This window comes from Montipora capricornis, chromosome 9, assembly GCF_036669925.1.
Source record: "Montipora capricornis isolate CH-2021 chromosome 9, ASM3666992v2, whole genome shotgun sequence".
Lineage (NCBI taxonomy): Eukaryota > Metazoa > Cnidaria > Anthozoa > Scleractinia > Acroporidae > Montipora > Montipora capricornis.
Window position 1 is genome coordinate 17,205,380 of NC_090891.1, and position 20,000 is coordinate 17,225,379.

General features: G+C 41.1%; 1 protein-coding gene across 1 annotated transcript in view; it reads left to right on the forward strand.

The window, feature by feature from the left end:
* The window catches only part of LOC138015828 (sushi, von Willebrand factor type A, EGF and pentraxin domain-containing protein 1-like), an 82,268-nt gene that overhangs the window by 16,554 nt on the left and 45,714 nt on the right, over positions 1–20,000 (forward strand). Inside the window, exons 8-12 of the mRNA XM_068862945.1 lie at positions 12,422–12,664; positions 13,424–13,642; positions 15,146–15,381; positions 17,442–17,685; positions 19,650–19,814. Coding sequence (XP_068719046.1) covers positions 12,422–12,664; positions 13,424–13,642; positions 15,146–15,381; positions 17,442–17,685; positions 19,650–19,814 — 1,107 coding nt within the window. The remainder of the gene's footprint in view (positions 1–12,421; positions 12,665–13,423; positions 13,643–15,145; positions 15,382–17,441; positions 17,686–19,649; positions 19,815–20,000) is intronic.

Here is a 20,000-nt window from a genome sequence, read left to right on the forward strand (position 1 = left end):
ATGTCCCAGGTAATCCTCACTTCTCCATTTTCTGCGGTTGCCAAGGGTTGATGGTCAGACAACTTGTCATTACACTCTATCCCATACTTTCTGCACATCTCCCAGTGTACCAGCAGGGCCACCTTGTCGTGGCGCTTTCTATACTCTCTCTGGGCAAGCCTCTTGCATCCACTGACAATGTGTAATACTGTTTCAGTGGCATCTCCACACAATCTACACACTGGTGTCTCTGAGGTATTGTCTATGCTGTACTTAATCGAGTTTGCTCTTGAAGCTTGTTCCTGAGCAGCAAGAATCAAACCTTCTGTCTCCTATTTTGAGATTCCTTTCCTGAGCCATCTCCAAGACTCCTCTCCAGCTTCATCTGACATTTGTTGGACAAACGCACCATGTAGGGCTTTCCCCTTCCAGTTTTTAACTTTCTCGTCTTTCCTCCTCCTCTCATGGTCCTGCAGAGTCTCTTATTCGACGGTCACTTTCTCCTTCGACGAAGCATCAGCATCATCAGCATCCACTCTGTGCTCTCAATTAGGTAGCCATAAAGGGATTTGCTCTCCCATCTCCTCGATGCCGATCAGTCATCTTCCCCCTTCCTTTCTTGGCAGGTACAGCCTCGCAACATTACTCCTGGTGTGCAGACAGCCATTCATTGTCAAGATCTTCCTAGTTCTTCTATCCATGTTGGCTACCTCCTCCAATGTCCAGTCCACAATCCCCGCACTGTAGCGTATTACACCTACAGTCCAGGTATTGGTGCCATCGATCAAATTTCCTCCATTGAGTTTTGATCTACACAACTCCTTGACTCTTCTGATATACTCCGATGTTATCTTGTCTTTCATCTTGGTGTTGAGAATCTGGTCCAATGTAAGGTGCCAAGGTATTTGTAGCCTTCCTCCTCTATTTCCCCGATATGCTGGTCGTCGGGTAGTTCTATTCCGCTAATGCCAAATTGTCTTCCCCTTCTCATTTCCGGGACAGCACACTTGTTTTGCCCAAAAGACATCTTAATGTCTTGCGAGAAGATCCTTACCACTTGAACAAGTGAGTCTAGTTGATCATTGCTAGCTCCGTACAGCTTTAGATCATCCATGAATAGTAGGTGGTTAATAGGCTTCATGTCCTTTGCCAGTTTGTATCCAGCTCTCATTTTTCGTAATATAAGGGTCAAGGGTAACATGGTCAGTTATAAGCAATAATGGTGACAAGGAGTCACCTTGAAAAATTCCTCTCCTAAATGTCCACCTGCCCGAGAGCCATTCTTCCTGATGTCAATACTGTCTTCCAGTTCACCATGCTGTTGCTGATTATAGAGATCATATTCTTGGTAGCCCCAATCATCTCAAGACATTTCAGGTTCCATGAATGCGGCACCATATCATATGCCTTCTTGTGGTCTATTCAAGCCATTGACAAGTTTGTCAACCTTCTCTGGCAGTTCTTCAGGATTGCCTTGTCTACAAGCAGTTGATCCTTAGTTCCTCGGGATCCCTTCTTGCACCCCTTCTGTTCATCTGTTAGCAGTCCAATCCTTTCCAAGTGGTGGTATAACTTCTCTCCCATAACTCCTGTAAAGAGCTTCCACATCATGGGTAGGCAGGCAATAGGGCGGTAGTTGCTGGCCTGGGCACCCTTGGCTGTGTCCTTTTGTATCAAAACTATTCTTTCCCTGACCATCCATTCTGGTACATTCCCTTGATACATAAAGTCTTGCAAGAATTTTTGCTATCTAGAGGGCAATCCTTAAACCAGAACCCCTGAACAAGATTGGGGCCGGCTGCCTTCCAGTTTGCCATCTTTCTCACTCCATTTCTAATATCCTCCACAGTGATGCTGATATCTTCTTGCATCTCTGTTGTACTGAGTTCCACCTCTGCATCCTCTAGCCAAGATGCTCCCTAATTGTGACCGACTTCCTCCGACCAGATCTTGTTCCAGAAGGAGGTTGCTTCTGTGGGATCAGGTAACACCATTTCTCCTCGTTCCTTTCCATCTAGTGTTTTGTAGAACACTTCTGACTGGTTCTGAACAGGTGTTTCTGTTTGAACTGTTGACATCTCTCGTCGTATCTTTTGATCTTAACTCCATCTGCCTTGATCTACTGTTTCAACGTGAATTTGACATACGAAGTGAGGCTTTGCTCAAGATGATATTTTCCTGTTCAACCTTTCCTTCTCTCTTTGTTTCATCCTCATGTTTACTCTGCGGACTTCCTCAATCTTGCTCAGGTCTTTTCGCCAAGTTTCGATATTCCCCTTTATCCCTCTCTTAAACAATGGATCTTTAGTTCTTTTCCCTTTCCTCCCTTTTATCATTCTTATTCTTTCTGTAGTAAAAGACGCTTCTGCATACATTAAAGAATTCAGTTCAGTGATGTTGTTTGTCTGAATCTTTTGACGACTTCATTGATATTTTCAACTGCTGCTTTCAGCTTCGTTCTTTCGCATGACTTCAGTGATGGTAATCCTATTCTCTGTTCTAGTTGTATAATTTCTAGGATCCTGTCGGAAATGGCTTCCAGTTCTGGGCTTATCTCTTCTCGTAATTCTTCAGCAGTGAAAACTTTGGGTTCCTCTTCACGTTGATTGTTCTTCTTGGGTGTCAGATGTTGTTGCATGGTCTAGTGCATCTGTGGTAAGAAGCTCCGTAGTTTCAGTCTCCTGATATTCATAGTCTGGTGTATCGGTGGCATGGATCTCTGTAGTTTCAATCTCCTGTTGGTCATGTATTACTCGTATGGCTATTTCCTCCTGCTCCAAAGTCTCTAGGCACTTCTTGTTCTTAATCTGGCGTACTTGATCAGCCAATCTCTGCTCGGTGACTTCTATTAGTTCTTTGTTGATGTTACGGGCTTTCCACAGGTCTAGCAATCTTTGTCTGTACCCTCCCCTCTCTGGTTCACTCCGGATGTAACATTAAAACAACCGTTTGTTATCCTCCTTTGACCACCCTAATCTCTTTTGTCGTTGTTCAGCAGTAGCAGGAGGACGACCGGGCCTGCGCTGCTGATCCACAGGACACCTGCCGGATACGACACCTTCACTACAAGCTCCAGTCCCGTGGACGTCGCTAGTGTCAAATTCAATATTTCACAAATGGGGTTGTTATAACCCTAACACGGGTGGCTTTTTGGTTGTTGACACTTGCCAAAGGTGCCACCCAATACTCTGGTGAGCGGAGGCATCCACCTTCCCGTGGTAGGCTAAGGCACCACCCTGTTCTATCCCAGTGCCCATTTATTATGGACACTTATTGACATATCTGTACCAGCGGACCAGAACATCACCAGAACTGAAAAGGAGAAGGTTGAAAAGTACCAGGAACTAGCATTTGAAATCAGAGCGATTCATGGAGCCTCAAAAGTCACAATAAGACCTATCGTGATCGGTGCTTGAAAGCATATCAAAAGGTGCAAAGACCTTGTTTGGCAAGCTAGATATACCTGACTTCCTTGGAAGTGTACAATTAACCCATCCTTGGAACTGCTCACCTGATGCGGACAGTGTTGTGTCTCTAAGCTATGGGGAGTTGCTGAGACACAATAAACATTACCCAGTAGAATACCCGACAACTGGAGAGAATCGAATAATAATAATAATAATAATAATAATCATAATAATAATAATCACCACCTACTACAGAAATACAACTTCCAAGAGAGTAACCGTGACAGTGTTTAAATGTACAATCAGACTTAAATCGCGCTAAGGTCTTTGTTTAACTTAATGACTATGAACTCTTAAGTTACTCTTGAAATCGCATATTTAATTTAGTTTCCCAATGGCGCCAAGATGTTGCCAAAACGTCGGACTTTGATCCTCGTATAAGTTCTTTCGGGGTGTAGAGATGGCGCAGTGGTGAGAGCACTCACCTCCCACCAATGTGGCCCGGGTTCGATTCCCAGACTCAGCGTCATATGTGGGTTGAGTTTGCTGGTTCTGTACTCTGCACCGAGAAGTTTTTCTCCGGGTACTCCGGTTGACCCCTCTCCTCAAAAACCAAAAATTGATTTGATTTGCGTTAACTTGTTAATTTCAATTTACAGTGTCCCCGATTAGTGCTCTACAGCGCTAGAAGATTAGACACTTGAATAAAGTTCCTTTCCTTTCCTTTTTATTCCTTTCCGTAGATCGATGTACTTTTCTTGCTTCATCCATGTTTTCTTCTGGATCCTTCCTACCTGGCATACAGTGCCTTCGATTAGAAGCCACGACTTGCTTTGCTTGTCCAATACGGCTATATCGATCTTGTTGACAACATTTTCTGGGGCACTCTCCAGTTGAAAGGGGGTGTCCCATAGAATCTTGGCGTTTGCATTTTCCACAACAGCTGTTTGTATTGATTGCATTTACCAAGGGTTTTCGTTGTTACTCTCTTGGAAGTTGTATTTCTGTAGTAGGTGGTGGTAGATTATTATTCGTACCAAGCAGCGTTCTCTTGTCATTACTCTCCTAGACCTCAAAAACGCCTTTGGTGAAGTTCATCACAATTTGATTCAAACCGCTCTTGATTACCACCATATCCCTGATCATGTCAAACTTCTGGTTAAAAGTCTGTACACTGATTTCAAAACCTCTATAATTACCAATGAATTTCGTACTCCGTTTATATCTATTGGTCGTGGAGTACTTCAAGGTGATTGCCTCAGCCCTCTTCTTTTTAACTTGTGTTTTAACACGTTTCTCCAGCACATTAAATCTGAAAAATATCGTCAATTTGGCTTTTCCCTAAGGTTCTTAAATCCGATCCACTGGTTCCAGTTCGCAGACGACGCCGCTGTTATAAGTGGTCAGGAATCAGAAAATCAGCACCTAATCAACCGCTTTATAATCTGGTGTCAATGGTCTAATATGATAATAAGGGTTGACAAATGTTTTACTTTTGGAATACGGAAACTGTGCACCAAATCTGTCCAATATCTACCTAAACTGTTGATAAATGGAGTTCTTGTCCCGTGTGTGGAAATGGGTGAATCATTTCGTTACTTAGGAAACTACTTTGACTTCAACATGTCTAACAACCAACACATGTCAGAATTGTCCTCTCTTGTACAAGATTTGATGTGTGACATTGATGAGAAACCACTGCATTCCAAAAACAAACTTCTACTGTACAGCCGCTATGTCCTATCTAAACTGTCCTGGCATTTTACTGTAGCTGACATATCAAAAACCTGGATAATAGCAAATCTTGATTCTATAGTGAACGGCTATATTCGAAAATGGCTTGAAATCCCGATATCTGGTACACTGAGTAATGTTTTTCTAGAACGCAATAAATTTGGCCTTAATATTTGTCCTCCTTCAGTTAAATTCACTCAGTGCAAAACAGGTCTCCACAATTCCTTAAAAGAGTCATGTAATGATTCCCTAAAAGATCTCTGGAAGTCGTCAAGCAGTCACACCAATATTCAATACGATGAGTGTTCAAATCCACCAAGGACGTTCTTAAAGACTTCCGTTCGAATCAAGAAGACAAACTGCAACATCACTTAACATCTCAAGGTTTCTTTTTTGCAAATGTTATCAAGCACTCATTGTCATCTGTTAACTCTCTTTGGTCGTCTGCCCAGTCTCATTTACCCAAGAACATCTACAATTTTACCATTCGCTACATCAACAACTCCCTTCCTACACGTACGAATATGACAAGATGGGGATTATCACAAAGTCCTGATTGCTCCTTTTGCCTTAACCCTGAGTCACTCCTCCACATTGTCGCTGGTTGTCAACATTACCTTGATCGCTTCACCTGGAGACACGACTCAATTCTCAACTTCATTGCCAATTCACTTCAACCTGTAATTGATGATCGCTCTTCACTCTATGCTGATGTCAATGGCTTTCCGAGTCCTTCAATTATAACTGGTGAAAATTATCGTCCAGATCTTCTTTTCCTAATACAGTCCAAGTGCCTATATATTCTAGTACTAACGGTTAGTTTTGAATCTAACCTTAAAAACAATGTAGACCGCAAAAAAGAAAAATACATGAACGTGGTCAAAGACATGAGAAGTAACTACAGATCTGTCAAATTTGTAAACCTTTCCATGAGCTCCCTTGGTGTTCTCTCCAACGAATGCTCTACGTTTTTAGAAATGATGAATGACATTGGCATTGACAAAACGCAACAACACTATATAATCAAAAAAATGATAAGTCTCGCCATTAGAGCAACATATTTTATATTCTGTCGTAGAAATAAGACTTGGGATAGCCCAGACTTAATAAAACTGTAATATATATATATATATATATTTTTTTTTTTTCTCATTCATTTGTAAATACAGTATACAAGTATATCACTCAATTTCAAGTAGCCAGTTGTTAATTGCCTATACGTAGAGAGATTTACAACTGTATTCGAAGACAAATAAAGTTTCCATTATCATTATTATTATTATTATTATTATTATTATTATTATTATTATTATTATTATTATTATTATTATTATTATTATTTTTATCATTATCATTATCATTATCATTATTATTATTATTATTATTATTATTATTATTATCATTATTATAGCAGTATGAACTTCTTATTCTTGGGCATCGGACACATTGCGTAGCCAATGTACCATTTTCTACCGAGAGAAAAATTAAAATTAAAATTAATAATAAATATTAAAATATCCCTACATTTAGAGTCTAATCGTATTGGTGGTTTTAAAAATCTACTAAGAATTATGAATGTAAGAATAATCATGTTATGTCTAGAAATCTTTCCTATGTGATATCTCCAAAATGTTTCTTGGATTATTTCTTCAAAGACGAATCCTAAACTATCTTAAACCAGAAAGCTTAACCCTATTACTAGACTTGAATCCGAACTTCATGCTGACATCATCTTGAAATGTTCAGTGTACTAGACACCACCGCTTTCTGCATTCTGCAAAGTACCGAGGCACTTCTGCCCTGACCAACCAGAGATCTGAGACTTCCCCGTACACTCGTTGAGCACCTTCCCACAAGTCTATTACGATGTTGTGCTGTTCCACTTTATATCCTGGCATCTGCATCTTGATCTTGTGACGTAGCGGTGCATACTTCAACGTCTTCTCAGCGTCCTGCACCTCTCTATTTGAGATCCAAGGGCAGCTCATTTCCAACAGCATTACTCTTTTTGACTCCTTGCCGACTATACGCGCATCGATCCTGTTCGCTCTTACTTCTGTACTCTCAGCGTATAATGGCACGTCCCAATACACCTTTGCTCTTGAGTTCTCGTATAGAGCCTTAGGCTACGCTGGTGAATACTAGGGTGGCACAGAGTCAACTAATTCCAGATCCATCAGCAACTCGAAAAATAATGTCTGCAAAGCAGTATTGTGACGGCTAAGATACTTCGTCTGTGCTAAGGTACAACAGCCGGCCAGCACATGAGCTTGTGTCTCGGGGGCCTTACTACATAGCCGACATATCAGATCCGAGCCAGTGTGGCACCCGGTCTTCTTATGATGGTAAATCTTACTTGGAAGCATTTGTTGGTAAAGTTCTTGCATTTCAGCCACTGTATGGGTGGGGGCTGATCTCCACTCAGACATCCATGCGAAGCACTCTGTCCCACATTCTTCGTCCTCCCATCTCTGAACTACGAATATTCCTTGCCATCTCTCTGCTCTCGACTCGTCAGCGTTCTTTCCTTGCTGGGCGCGCTTCACCCATGCTCCAATCTTCTTCCCTTCGCGCTCTTCATTTCTGCCACCAGTGACACCTGTCGGCCCCGGATGAACTAAGTTAAGATGGAGGTCCAGCTCACCCGCGTACTTCTTTGCATCCTTAACAATCGATCTTCGCCCTGACGCCTTCGACTTTTCCTCGAACCTTCTCACCATCTCGATCTTCTTGTCATTGTTGGCATACCTCTTAACTGCTGACTTTATCTTGGTGACCTTATAATGCCTTCAATCGACTTCAGCCCACGTCCGCCTCTTCTCCTTTGGAGATACATCAAAGCTGTTGACCCTATTGGATGATTTCAACCACTCTCACAGATCACTTTACGGGTCTCTCGGTACAGCCTTTGTAAATCATCCAGAAGCCACGTCTGGGTCCACATTAGATATTCCATCACTGGTAGCGCGAACTGGTTCGTGGCTATCAGTCTATTATAATCCGACAGTGGACTGGACCAGATAACAGATAGACGCTTCAAATAAACCTCGGCTGCAACGTCTAGAGCTAACCTGTCTTCTTGCTTTACATTCTCTAGGACTCCCCCAATTTTGTAGTTCGAACCCTCGCTCAGGCTCTCTGTCATCTCCGACTCCCCTAACCGCATTCCATCTCCACTATCCTGGAAAACACCCCTCTTTACATGCACCACTGAGCATTTTCGATCGTTCCACTCTAAGCCGATGTCAGCCATTGCAGATTTCAGTAACCTTATCACTCTTCCCAACTTCTCCTCAGACGCTGCGTAGATCTTCATGTCGTCAATGTACAATAGGTGCGTGATCTTCTCACCAATTGGTTTAGTCATACTATATCCTTCTGAAGCGCTCAACAGCCACGATACAGGGTTAACACATAATGTGAAAAGCCTTGGGCAAAGGATGTCGCCCTGGCTCAAGCCGTTGTTGAAACGTATCATCTCTGAAGTCTCAATGCCTCTTGCTGTTCTCACTGAAATCTTCGTATTCCAGCTTGAACTCAGCTTCTGAATAACTCTGCCTACCCAGCTTGGGAACCGATGTAGGGAGCACATCTCCACTAGCCATGCATGGTCAACACTACTAAAATGAGAGCTGGATACAAACTGGCAAAAAACATGAAGCCCATTAACCACCTACTATATATGGATGATCTGAAGCGGTACGGAACTAGCAATGATCAACTAGACTCACTTGTTCAAGTAGTAAGGATCTTCTCGCAAGACATTAAGATGTCTTTTGGGCTAGACAAGTGTGCTGTCCTGGAAATGAGAAGGGGAAGACAAGTTGGCATTAGCGGAATAGAACTACCCGACGACCAGCATATCGGGGAAATAGAGGAGGAAGGTTACAAATACCTGGGCATCTTACAGTTGGACCAGACTCTGAACACCAAGATGAAAGGCAAGATAACATCGGAGTATATCATAAGAGTCAAGAAGTTGTGTAGATCAAAACTCAATGGAGGAAATTTGATCGATGGCACCAATACCTGGGCTGTAGGTGTAGTACGCTACAGTGCGGAGATTGTGGACTGGACATTGGAGAAGGTAGCCAATATGGATAGAAGAACTAGGAAGATCTTGGCAATGAATGGCTGTCTGCACACCAGGAGTAATGTTGCGAGGCTGTACCTGCCAAGAAAGGAAGGGGGAAGATGACTGATCGGCATCGAGGAGTGTGTAAGATGGGAGAGCAAATCCCTTCATGGCTACCTGACAGAGAGCACAGAGTGGATGAGACTGTGCAGGACTATGAGAGGAGGAGAAAAGACGAGAAAGTTAAAAACTGGAAGGAGAAAGCCCTACATGGTGCGTTAGTCCAACAAATGTCAGATGAAGCTGGAGAGAAGTCTTGGAGATGGCTCCGGAATGGATTCTCAAAATAGGAGACAGAACGTTTGATTCTTGCTGCTCAGGAATAGTTGATTATTATTATTATTATTATTATTATTATTATTATTATTATTATTATTATTATTGTTATTATTATTATTATTATTATTATTATTATTATTATTATTATTATTATTATTATTATTATTATTACTGTGGATTCAGCACCGGCTTTTCCAATAGTTGGATCCGGGTTATCTTTTTTAGGGCCAGGCAACAACAACTTGCCTAAGGAAACCCAAATTTTATCATGACTTTCATCGCTCCAGAACCTTTCTCAGAATTCTCGCTGTGCCAAGGAGAACGGTTTTTTTAATTAGTTATATAGAAGTGTTAGTGCCAATGCGCTTTAAGTTGCTTTCAAGCCTTTTTGGAACTGTTTCTAATGCCCCAATTACTACTGGAAGCACCAGGGTTCGGACACTCCACATTCTCTGGATCTCTCTTGGTAGGTCCTGGTATTTCTTTAGCATTTCCTCTTTCTTGTCTTTTGCAGCTATGTCTTCTGGGACTGCTATGTCTATTACTTGGTGTGTTTGTTCTTGTTTGTTAATAACGACCAAGTCGGGTCTCCTTGCACTACTTTTGGTGGTCAGTCTGGATATAATAATCCCATAGCAGTTTGTAGTCGTTGTTCTCAAAGACAGTTTCTGGTTCATGTTCAGGCCATTTATCTACTCTATTAATCCCCAGCAAGTTCCAGTGTATCACCCTTCCAACATTATCGTGCCTCCTTTTATACCCTTGCTGTGCTAGTTTGGAACACCCACTCACTATATTGCTCACTGTCTCCTTTGCCTGGCGGCACATTCTGCACAGGTCACTCTCTTGAGTCTTGTCGATGTTGGCTTTGATGTAGTTTGTTTTTATTGCCTGGTCTTGGGCAGCAGTGATCCTTGCTTCTGTTTATCGTTTAAGGTGCCCCCTTTGCAACCATGCCCAGGTCTTCTCATTTCGTTTACTATCTGTTTGTCTGAGGAACTGAGCCTTCTCTTCCCACTCTGTCTTTCTCTCAGCTTTCCTTCGTCGTTTGAAGTTCTTTGGGGTTTCTAAGTCGTGGGTTACCAGTTCCCCCTTCCTAACTGCTTGAATCAGTCTATAATTACTTCTCATTAACCGAGCGGGAGGTCTGTATGGGAGAATCTTGACCAAGGTCGCCAGTACAGACCGAACGCAGTGAGGTCTGTACCGGCGACCGAGGTCAAGATTCTCCCATACAGACCGACCTAGCTCGGTTAATAAGATGTTTATTATATGTCCAAACAAGAACAATTTAATTCGTTTAATGTAACTGGTTTGTACGAACTGACATTTTGCTTGCAAACGGCTGAACTTTATTCTGTCAAAGTTTGCTCGTCATCCGCTCTTTTGTCATCATGCTGTTTGGCACTTCCATAAATAAATATTGTTAGAAGAAAATACTCAATATTTTTGCATTTTAGTTTGCATCTTTTCACCGCAAAACATTACCCGTCTAGATGCCCGTCTAGATGGGAAAATCTAGACCGCGGTCAATATCGATTTCAGCCAATCAAATTCGTGAATTTTGTAGTTCCCAGTCCTCGTGAGACAAAGCCAAATAATAATCCTTGGTATAGTCCCGAGCAAGTGAGGTTAGCAAGTTTTTTATTACATGGCATAGTTTCTTTGAGCGATCGGACACTTCTCCGCTTGGTGAATGTTCGTAATTTTCGTCTTCCATCAGAAAACCTTTTAAGGTGGCTGGAACCAGTTTCACTACTTTCAACGACCTTTTTATTAGAAGGGTTGTCACTACAAAACTGTATCACGTAAAAGAAATGCTATGGTACCATATCAAACGCCAATTGTTACTTAACAAAATGCGCTCACTATTTTGACGTAATAGGTTACCATGGCAACGTGAAAGCTCTCCAAAAACACCCTATATTTCGTCTTTACTTGCTTATATCTTAAAAATGAACTGGGTGACCCCCATTTTTTATTGTAGAATAGTAATTAGCAATTTGACATAGGACTATCTGCAAAGTGAAAAAAAAATTCTTTGGAGCCAATTAAGAGCTACCTTAAATTTTCGAAGAATTAAGGTAGCTCTGAATTGGCTCCCAAGTATTTTTTTAAACTTTGCTGATAGTTCTATCTCAAGATGCTAATTACTATTCTACAATAAAAAATGGGGGTCACCGAGCTCATTTTTAAGATATGAGCAAGTAAAGACGAAATATAGGATGTTTTTGGAGACCTTTCATGTTGCCATGGTAACCAATTACGTCAAAATTGTGAGCGCATTTTGTTAAGCAATAATTGGTGTTTGACGTGGTACCATAACATTGCTGTTACGTGATACAGTATAGTAGTTATAACCCATCTAACAAGAAGGTCTCTAAAAAAGGGGAAACTGGTTCCAGCCACCTTAAATGTAAAACTAAACTCCGCCTGCGATAATTGTGCTTTAAAACTATTTTTTTTGATTTGTGTTTATGGACCTCGACTTCGTATCGGTCCATAAACACGCAAGAAACACCAAAAAACACCAAAAAATGATCTTTGATCTTGTGTGACCAAGCGAGAAATCCCGAGTGTGCAAGCTAGCTCTATCTTGACCGCTCTAGTAGCTAATCACGGCACGGGATTTGGGTCATTTTGCCCGCTCACGGAGCTAGTCATGAAATAGTATGGGATATTTCCATGTAATCCATAAGGGCCGTAAAATAGAAACGGGGTCACACAAATGCGAAGAAACTGACTAGGGTAGGGATTAAACCACAACCTCTGGATTAGATCACTGTAGCTCACTGGACTACTTGAGAATGTATGATAGCTCTTTATGTTGCCTTGTCTCTTACTAGAGCACTATATTCCTTTACTATTAATGTTTTTCTTAATACAGATCTGGAGCCCCCAAAAATCAATTGTCCACAAAATAAAGAAGTTCAGAAGAAAAACGACATCCCCACTGTGACGGTGTACTGGGTTGCTCCAACATACAGCGATAACTCTGGCCTGCCCGTTAAAATCTTTACAGAGTCTATCAATGGTTCTCAATTTGGTGTTGGCCAACATCGAATCGAGTACTCAGCCACCGATCATGCAAACCACAAATCGACATGTTCGTTTGTTATAGCCGTTTCCCGTAAGTTAGCGCGCCATTTACTCCTTCTCTACTTATGTGATCTTTTGAACCAGCATATTATCCAGCGTTTTTCGTCTTTATCGTCAGGTTAGAAAAGATAACTGTGCAACGCTTTTAACATTCAAGTGAAGCTATGATCTTCGCAGTTATGAGCGCAATTTTTGCAATTGCGTAGAGAAGCCTGAAAAATTCAGGACTTCAACGGGGTTTGAACCCGTGACCTCGCGATTCCGGTGCGACGCTCTAACCAACTGAGCTATGAAGCCACTGACGTTGGGAGCTGGTCATTTGTGGGTTCTAATGGTCCCGTGAGGAATGAATCAGTGATGAAATGGTATATGAAATGAATCATATATGAACTGCGGATATGAAATCAAGTGAAGCTATGATCTCATAACTGCGAAGATCATAGCTTCACTTGATTTCATATCCGCAGTTCATATATGATTCATTTCATATACCATTTCATCACTGATTCATTCCTCACGGGACCATTAGAACCCACAAATGACCAGCTCCCAACGTCAGTGGCTTCATAGCTCAGTTGGTTAGAGCGTCGCACCGGAATCGCGAGGTCACGGGTTCAAACCCCGTTGAAGTCCTGAATTTTTCAGGCTTCTCTACGCAATTGCAAAAATTGCGCTCATAACTGCGAAGATCATAGCTTCACTTGATTTCATATCCGCAGTTCACATATGATTCATTTCATATACCATTTCATCGCTTTTAACATTGTTAGTGCCTTTTTTTCTCTTTCAGCTTTAAAATGCCCGCCCTATGATGCACCAATCAATGGTCTCACTACTTGCTCACCCTCTCGTGTTTTTGAGGGTGACTCCTGCACTGTTCAGTGTAACGCTAAGTATGAATTTTCTCGTGTTCCCGCATCTTTCTACGTATGCAAAGATTCAGGTGTTTGGGATGTCATCGCTTTTGACCCTAAAATATCATTGGAACTTCCTTGGCCAGACTGCACAGGTATAGTATATAAAATATATACATTTTTTATATTTTATCAAGAGGAAATGATTATAGATATCTTGATTACGTGTATCATTATTGTATTGGGTGATTTTGCATTTGCGAGCCCCTTCCGTCGTTTTTCCTTCTTTTAATTATGAATATTGTTACTCAGTTAAATTTTCAGCGTTTTCTCATTATTTTGTGATGACTCGACCGAGTCGAATCCTCTACCCCAGGCTCCAGTTGTTCAAATGCCATATGACATTATAAGGGATATGTCACTGTACATATTCTGAGCAAATCTGAGTGAAAGAGTGTTCGAAAACCTTTCTCATTCTTTAATGCAATGTTTTGCTTGCGGGAAAGCTACTTATCCACTGGATAAAGTTATCCAGCTGGAGCCAGGTGTTTATTGATTAATTAATAATCTCTCAAAATCTTTGTTGTTCTCAACAAACAGGCCTTTGTAAAATGCTTTCATCTTTCATTGCAATTTTTTTTTATTCCATACACTTTTCATATTCCCCACCTATTACTGATATTACTTGAACTTTTTTACCTTTCCAGATCCGCATAGTTGTAATATCATCATCATTACTTTATTGTTGTTATTCTTATTGTTAGTGTTATTGCTGTTGTTTCATCGCTGTCGTAATCGTGATCGTGATCGTGATCGTGATCGTGATCGTGAGTGTTGCTGTAGCTTATAGAACGTTTACGCACTAGACGTTAACGTTAGGAAGCTTAAGCACGCGGGTTTTAGAGACGCGGACCTGATACATAGAGAACATTTATACTAGTTATCTCTGATGGAGAAAAGATATTTATCAATGTAAATATGGTTGTATGAACACAAATTAGAAGGGAAAACAGCTCATTTCCGGTTGCCGTCCGCGTCTCAAACACGCGCGTGCTTAAGCTTTCAAATTCAGCCACGGACGGCATCCGAAAGTGAACTGTTTTCCTGTTTAACTCGACTTCACACTACCACATTTCTGTTGTTAAGATTTTTTTTTTACTAGTAAACACGATTAGGTTTAAAATCTGGGAAAGACCACGGCTTCCGTCCTTAGCTCAAAAACGGGGGAAGGGGGCGGGGTTGTACGCTCCCCCCTCCATTATCACGTTAACGCCCCACTCCCTTGGTGGCAGTTCCGCTGTTTCCTTGTTGAGTAGCTCTTGTGATATTTCCGGCGTCAAAATTAAATATGGAGAAAGCGTTGATGTAATGAATCAAGCAGTAGGAATAACGATTATTTTGCATTATAAACACTTCCAAATGCGAATAAAACAAGAGACTCCATTGATAGTTATAATCAGAGATGCTTTTTAATGCTCGGCACAATATACTGTCTGTTTTCCATTCTATTAAATAAAATGCAGAGCAAGACTTAAGATTGTCTAAAGAGATATATCCTCAAATGCCCATGTGCAATACCATTTTACCTTTGTCTTACCGTATTCATATACTGCTTGCTTCCATATAATGCCTTATCATGTTCCTTTTGCATCTCACAGAGGAATACGTTCCTGGCGCAGCACGGAAAGGTATGGAATGGCAGTACTTTGTTGGTAACTGCTCAGACCCCGCGGTGCAGGAACAAGCCAAACGTAATTTCCAGATGGGAATGAACTTTGTCATTGGTAGGAATGATCCAAACTGGTGTCAGAGCGAGAATCTGTGTGCCCTCGAAAACATAAGGGTTACATGTGGAAGGACTCAAACAAAGCGGCGAAGAAGATCGGTAGCTCAGGTAAGAGAAGATTTCCATCCCACCATTTGTGCAAAAAGCTTAAAACATTGTACATGTTGGCCACAAGGTTCACCAGGTTGGGTGAAAGGGTCGGATAGGTACTTTGCGGCTTCAAATTTAAGAGTCAAGTTGAACGTAAACTTCGAGAGCATCTATAGTAACTCACGACAGTTCCTAACAACCATTTTTTCAGGATGGTTCAGTCAGCTGGTGTGTACACTGAGGGGGTATGAGTAACGACTTGTCTCTTTCGATACACGGGTTTCGCTGTGGGCGATCATGCGTCACTAACCTACTTCAGTTCCTAGATTACATTGGAGCCATTCTTTATGAGGCCGGTCAAGTCGATTGTGTGTACTTAGACATGTCCAAAGCCTTTGACAAGGTTAGGCATGACCTGCTCATTAACAAATTGCGGGACGCTGGCTTCGGAGAAAAGCTGCTTGATTGCCTCCACGTGTACCTTTGTGATCGGCGCCAACGTGTCACTGTACTGGGGGCAACTTCACGTGACCTTCCTGTCACGTCGGGCGTTTCCCAGGGTTCAATTCTTGGTCCTGCTCTCTTCCTGTTATATGCAAACAACCTCCCTGACGTCATCACCAAGAGTCAAGTGGTGATGTTCTCCGATGACGCAAAGGTTTATAAGGAAATGAAGTCTCAGGATGATGGCGCCGCTTTATAACAAGATCTTTACAGTCTCTCTTTATGGTCCGCTTGCCTCTGGTTTAGCCTTCAATGAGAAGAAATGCAAGCTGAAATCCATTACAAGGAAGTGCAAGCCTATCTCCTCAAGCTATGAGATCAGCGGCCGCACCATCCAGTCCTGTGAGTAAGAACGTGCCCTCGGCCTCTTAAAAGACTGTGACCTGACCTGGCGCAAACAAGTCTGTCATCAAGCTGCACGTGCTAACAAGTTGCTAGGATACATAAGGAGGAATGGCGCACTTTGTATCTTGGCCTAGTGCGTGCGCATTTTGTGTACGCAACTCAGGTCTGGGCGCCTCAAGCAATAGAACTAATTTCCAAACTTGAAAAAATTCAAAGACGTGCAACCAAATTTATTCTCCAATTACCTTTTATCACAGAAATATCTTATAAGGAAAGGTTAATATCTCTAGATCTTCTTCCCGTATGTTATTGGCATGAACTCCTAGACATGGTTTTTTTTTACAAGGCTACGCATAATCTGGTCCACCTTTAGCCCATCCGTTGTTCCCGTCGTGCCTGAAAGCGCTAGAACGACTCGAGCATCCGCTACTAGCTTTCCTATCTTTGTCCCCAAGAGATGCAGAACTACAACATATCAGAAATCTCTTTTTATTAGAACAACCAGAATCTGGAACCTACTCACTGGCAGAATGGACTTAGCTAATGCTACTCTTACTAGTTTCAAATCTCTTCTTTATGACTACTACTCTCGTGCTGTCAGAATGAACTACAGTCTGGAGAATCCTCGAACTTTTAAAACCATCTGCTTGAAATGCAACTCCACAAGATTTCTAGACGTACCAATAGTGTGCTGTATGTAAAGTGTTTTTATTTTCTTTCCTTCTTTTACATATATTTATACCTGGGCCAGCAGTAATTAGCTACTCAGCTGTTGCGATGTCCCTGCCAAAGTTTTGTATATATTGTTGTGTTGTTTTTTGTTTTTGTTTTTGGTATCATAAAGACAAAGCTAATAAAATAAAAAATGAAAATAAAAATAAAATAGCACGCTTTCTCATTTTCAAATTTTATACAAAGTTATCATTAGTGATGTTTCTTAGTTGTCGGCCAGTGTACGTACACACATTTTTGTCCCAGAAAAGGATTTCCCTCATCATAGTAATCATTCCTGTTCCCTGTTAGAGCAATTATCATTGAGCACTGAGAGTATCTTCTATGCACTGTAGAAGCATGATACCACAGTGGTTGCCAATGTTTACAAAACGCAACCGAACGGTCCTAGGTGTACAGTGATTTTCGGCACTTATGGACCAGAATATAAATGTATGAGTGAAACTTTTATTTAAATAATTAATTATGTCTGTTTTTTATATCTGATTATTTTTCAGGATGTCATTATTATTGATCTGGATGTTTCTTTTATAACCCAAAACAACGACTTCGATCAGTCAGTTTCCCACTTAGAGAACAACGTTGCTACCGCAAAAACAGCTTCGGAAATGCAGTCCATCCAAATTTCCAGCACTGAGAGCATGACTTTGAACAATGTAACAGAGACTTCAACCTATGGAGTATGTTTAAACGGGAGCGTTTATGGACTCAACCAAGGTTTTGGACACAGTACAAAATGCCGTAAGTGATCTCAAATCTGGCTTTCAAACACTAATAATTAAAAATGCCGGGAGAAAAAAAACAAGATCATCCCACATACGAGGCCCTATCCACGACACCTTAGTGGAAGGCGAGTGATCTCAGAGCTGCCCCTTACCACGCTTTCTTAGTTTAAATGGATTAATGATAATGATGATGATGATGATGACAGGGTAAAGGGGGTAAGGAACTTGAGAAAATGGAGAAATACCATTTGTTAAGAGAGGAAATAGCAAAGGTCTGGCATATGACTTAGGTTATCGTGGCAAACCTGTTGTTATTGGTGCATGCACCCGGAGCTATGTCAGTTAATTTTGAAGAATACAGGTTCAAATGATAATGATGACGATAACGATACAGATTATGATATGATGATAAGACAAGCGGAATCTTATGTAAGGTGATTGGAATTGGAGTAACAAATCATTCGAGCTCTATCCTATTTTGGGTATGACAGGTAAAAGCAAGAACTTGTGATGAGCTCCTTGTAAAAGATGTTATGTATCCTTCTCCAGTTCACAATGTAAGAATAGGGAATTTAAGATCTATGACTGCGAAGGTGACGTAAACGTCACGTCAAAAGATAACTTTTCAATTATGGAAAGAGCATCCGATCGGTGTTACGAAGGTCGTAGGTTCGATTTTTGCCTAGGACTCTGGGTTTTTCAGTCTTCGTTTCGCTCGTTGCCAAAACAACTTGTATTTTTTAAACCATAATCTTGCGCTGTCGTACAGCGTACATTGTTGGTGAACTTGGTTCGAGAGGTTTCAGAGTGAAAATAGAGGATGAAAGATTCTCGGTTACATGCTCAAGTTGTCATCAAAACCTCAAATAGGCCATTTCCGAGTTCATGTCTGCCTTCTCTTCAAAGCGAATCTAAGTGCGAAGTTTTTGTGATGGTAATTTGTTCTACTTAACATATGAATGAATACTAATTTTCATAAACAAAACTTCGCACTCTTCTTTGAAGAGAAGGCAGACATGAACTCGGAAATGGCATAGTTGGTTGTTTCACGTCGTTATTATTCAGAGTGCCGCAAAGGTATCAGCTCAGTGAAATGCGTGCCGCACGTGCAGCACGATTATTTTCCCTCTTTTAACCAATGATATTACCGTAAGGCAGCGTTTTCGTCGACGATGCCGGGGTAGATCTTTCGAAGTCCAAAATAAACGGAGTGATGTAGACAGGCACGAGTTCTTTTGGGAAAATCGTGGTTTGCGGCCTAGATAAATGATAACGTAAAGTCGTGCCTAGACGATTACGTTGCATAGAAGTTAATGGACTACACGAAAATTACTTTGTTTTCAGAAATTTAATTCGTTGAAAAAAACCCTCGTTTCTTCTATTTTCGTATGCGGAATGATTTACAGCAATGATAAACTTGAACTGAATTAGTTAGAAACGTTTTGCAAGATCCCTAGGGCAAACCTATTCTTTTCAGTCTTGCATGGAGGTGAAAGGTCTTACGGATTGCTTAAAATGCTTTTTCTTTTTTAAGTTTTTACCATGGAGCTTAAGTTTCACTTCTAATATCCGTAATGCAGAATGAGTTGTTGCTGTAAGAATGCCAGTCACTGAAGGAGACAAATAACATTTTCGCACTGAAGTGCATCAGAAAACCATACCTTCTTGACAGTCCCATTTCACCCATTTTTGGTCAAAAATCGTGCCCTTTCAGTAGCATTCCTCCAGAAATTTTGATTGACAACGCAATTTTTAGATAGTTCTATGGCACAACCACTCAGAAAGCAACTTTGACATAGAAAACCGTTCGAAATGTCGCTCATGGTAGATTGACCGTACTCAGTATTAACTTCTCCGGGCTCAAAGGATTGAGGATGTTGCAATCCATATATAAAACTGACCCTTTGCACTCTGTGCAGTTTATCTGTTTTATTTCTGTTGATGCTGTTATCATATACTTGGTTTTTTTTTTTTTTTTAGAAAACTGTCCCGCGGGTACATTTTTTGATATCAACTATGGAAGCTGTGCACCATGTCCTCATGACACTTATAACCCATACACTGCTCAAGTTGGTCTGTGCACCTCCTGCCCGAAGGGAACTTTTACTTTCAACAATGGCAGCAAAAACATTTCTCAATGTTTAGGTAAATCAAATCTATTGTCGTTGATATCGTTATACAGTTGCAGCAAATTAATGAGCATATTTTTAGATTGGGAAGAATTGTAAGTCTTAATCAGAACGCCTACAGACACATGGCAGGGAATTTCTCAGGCAGAACGTACTCCGCTGTTGTCTCCGAATTCGTCGCTTTGAACTTTATCTGCTTTCC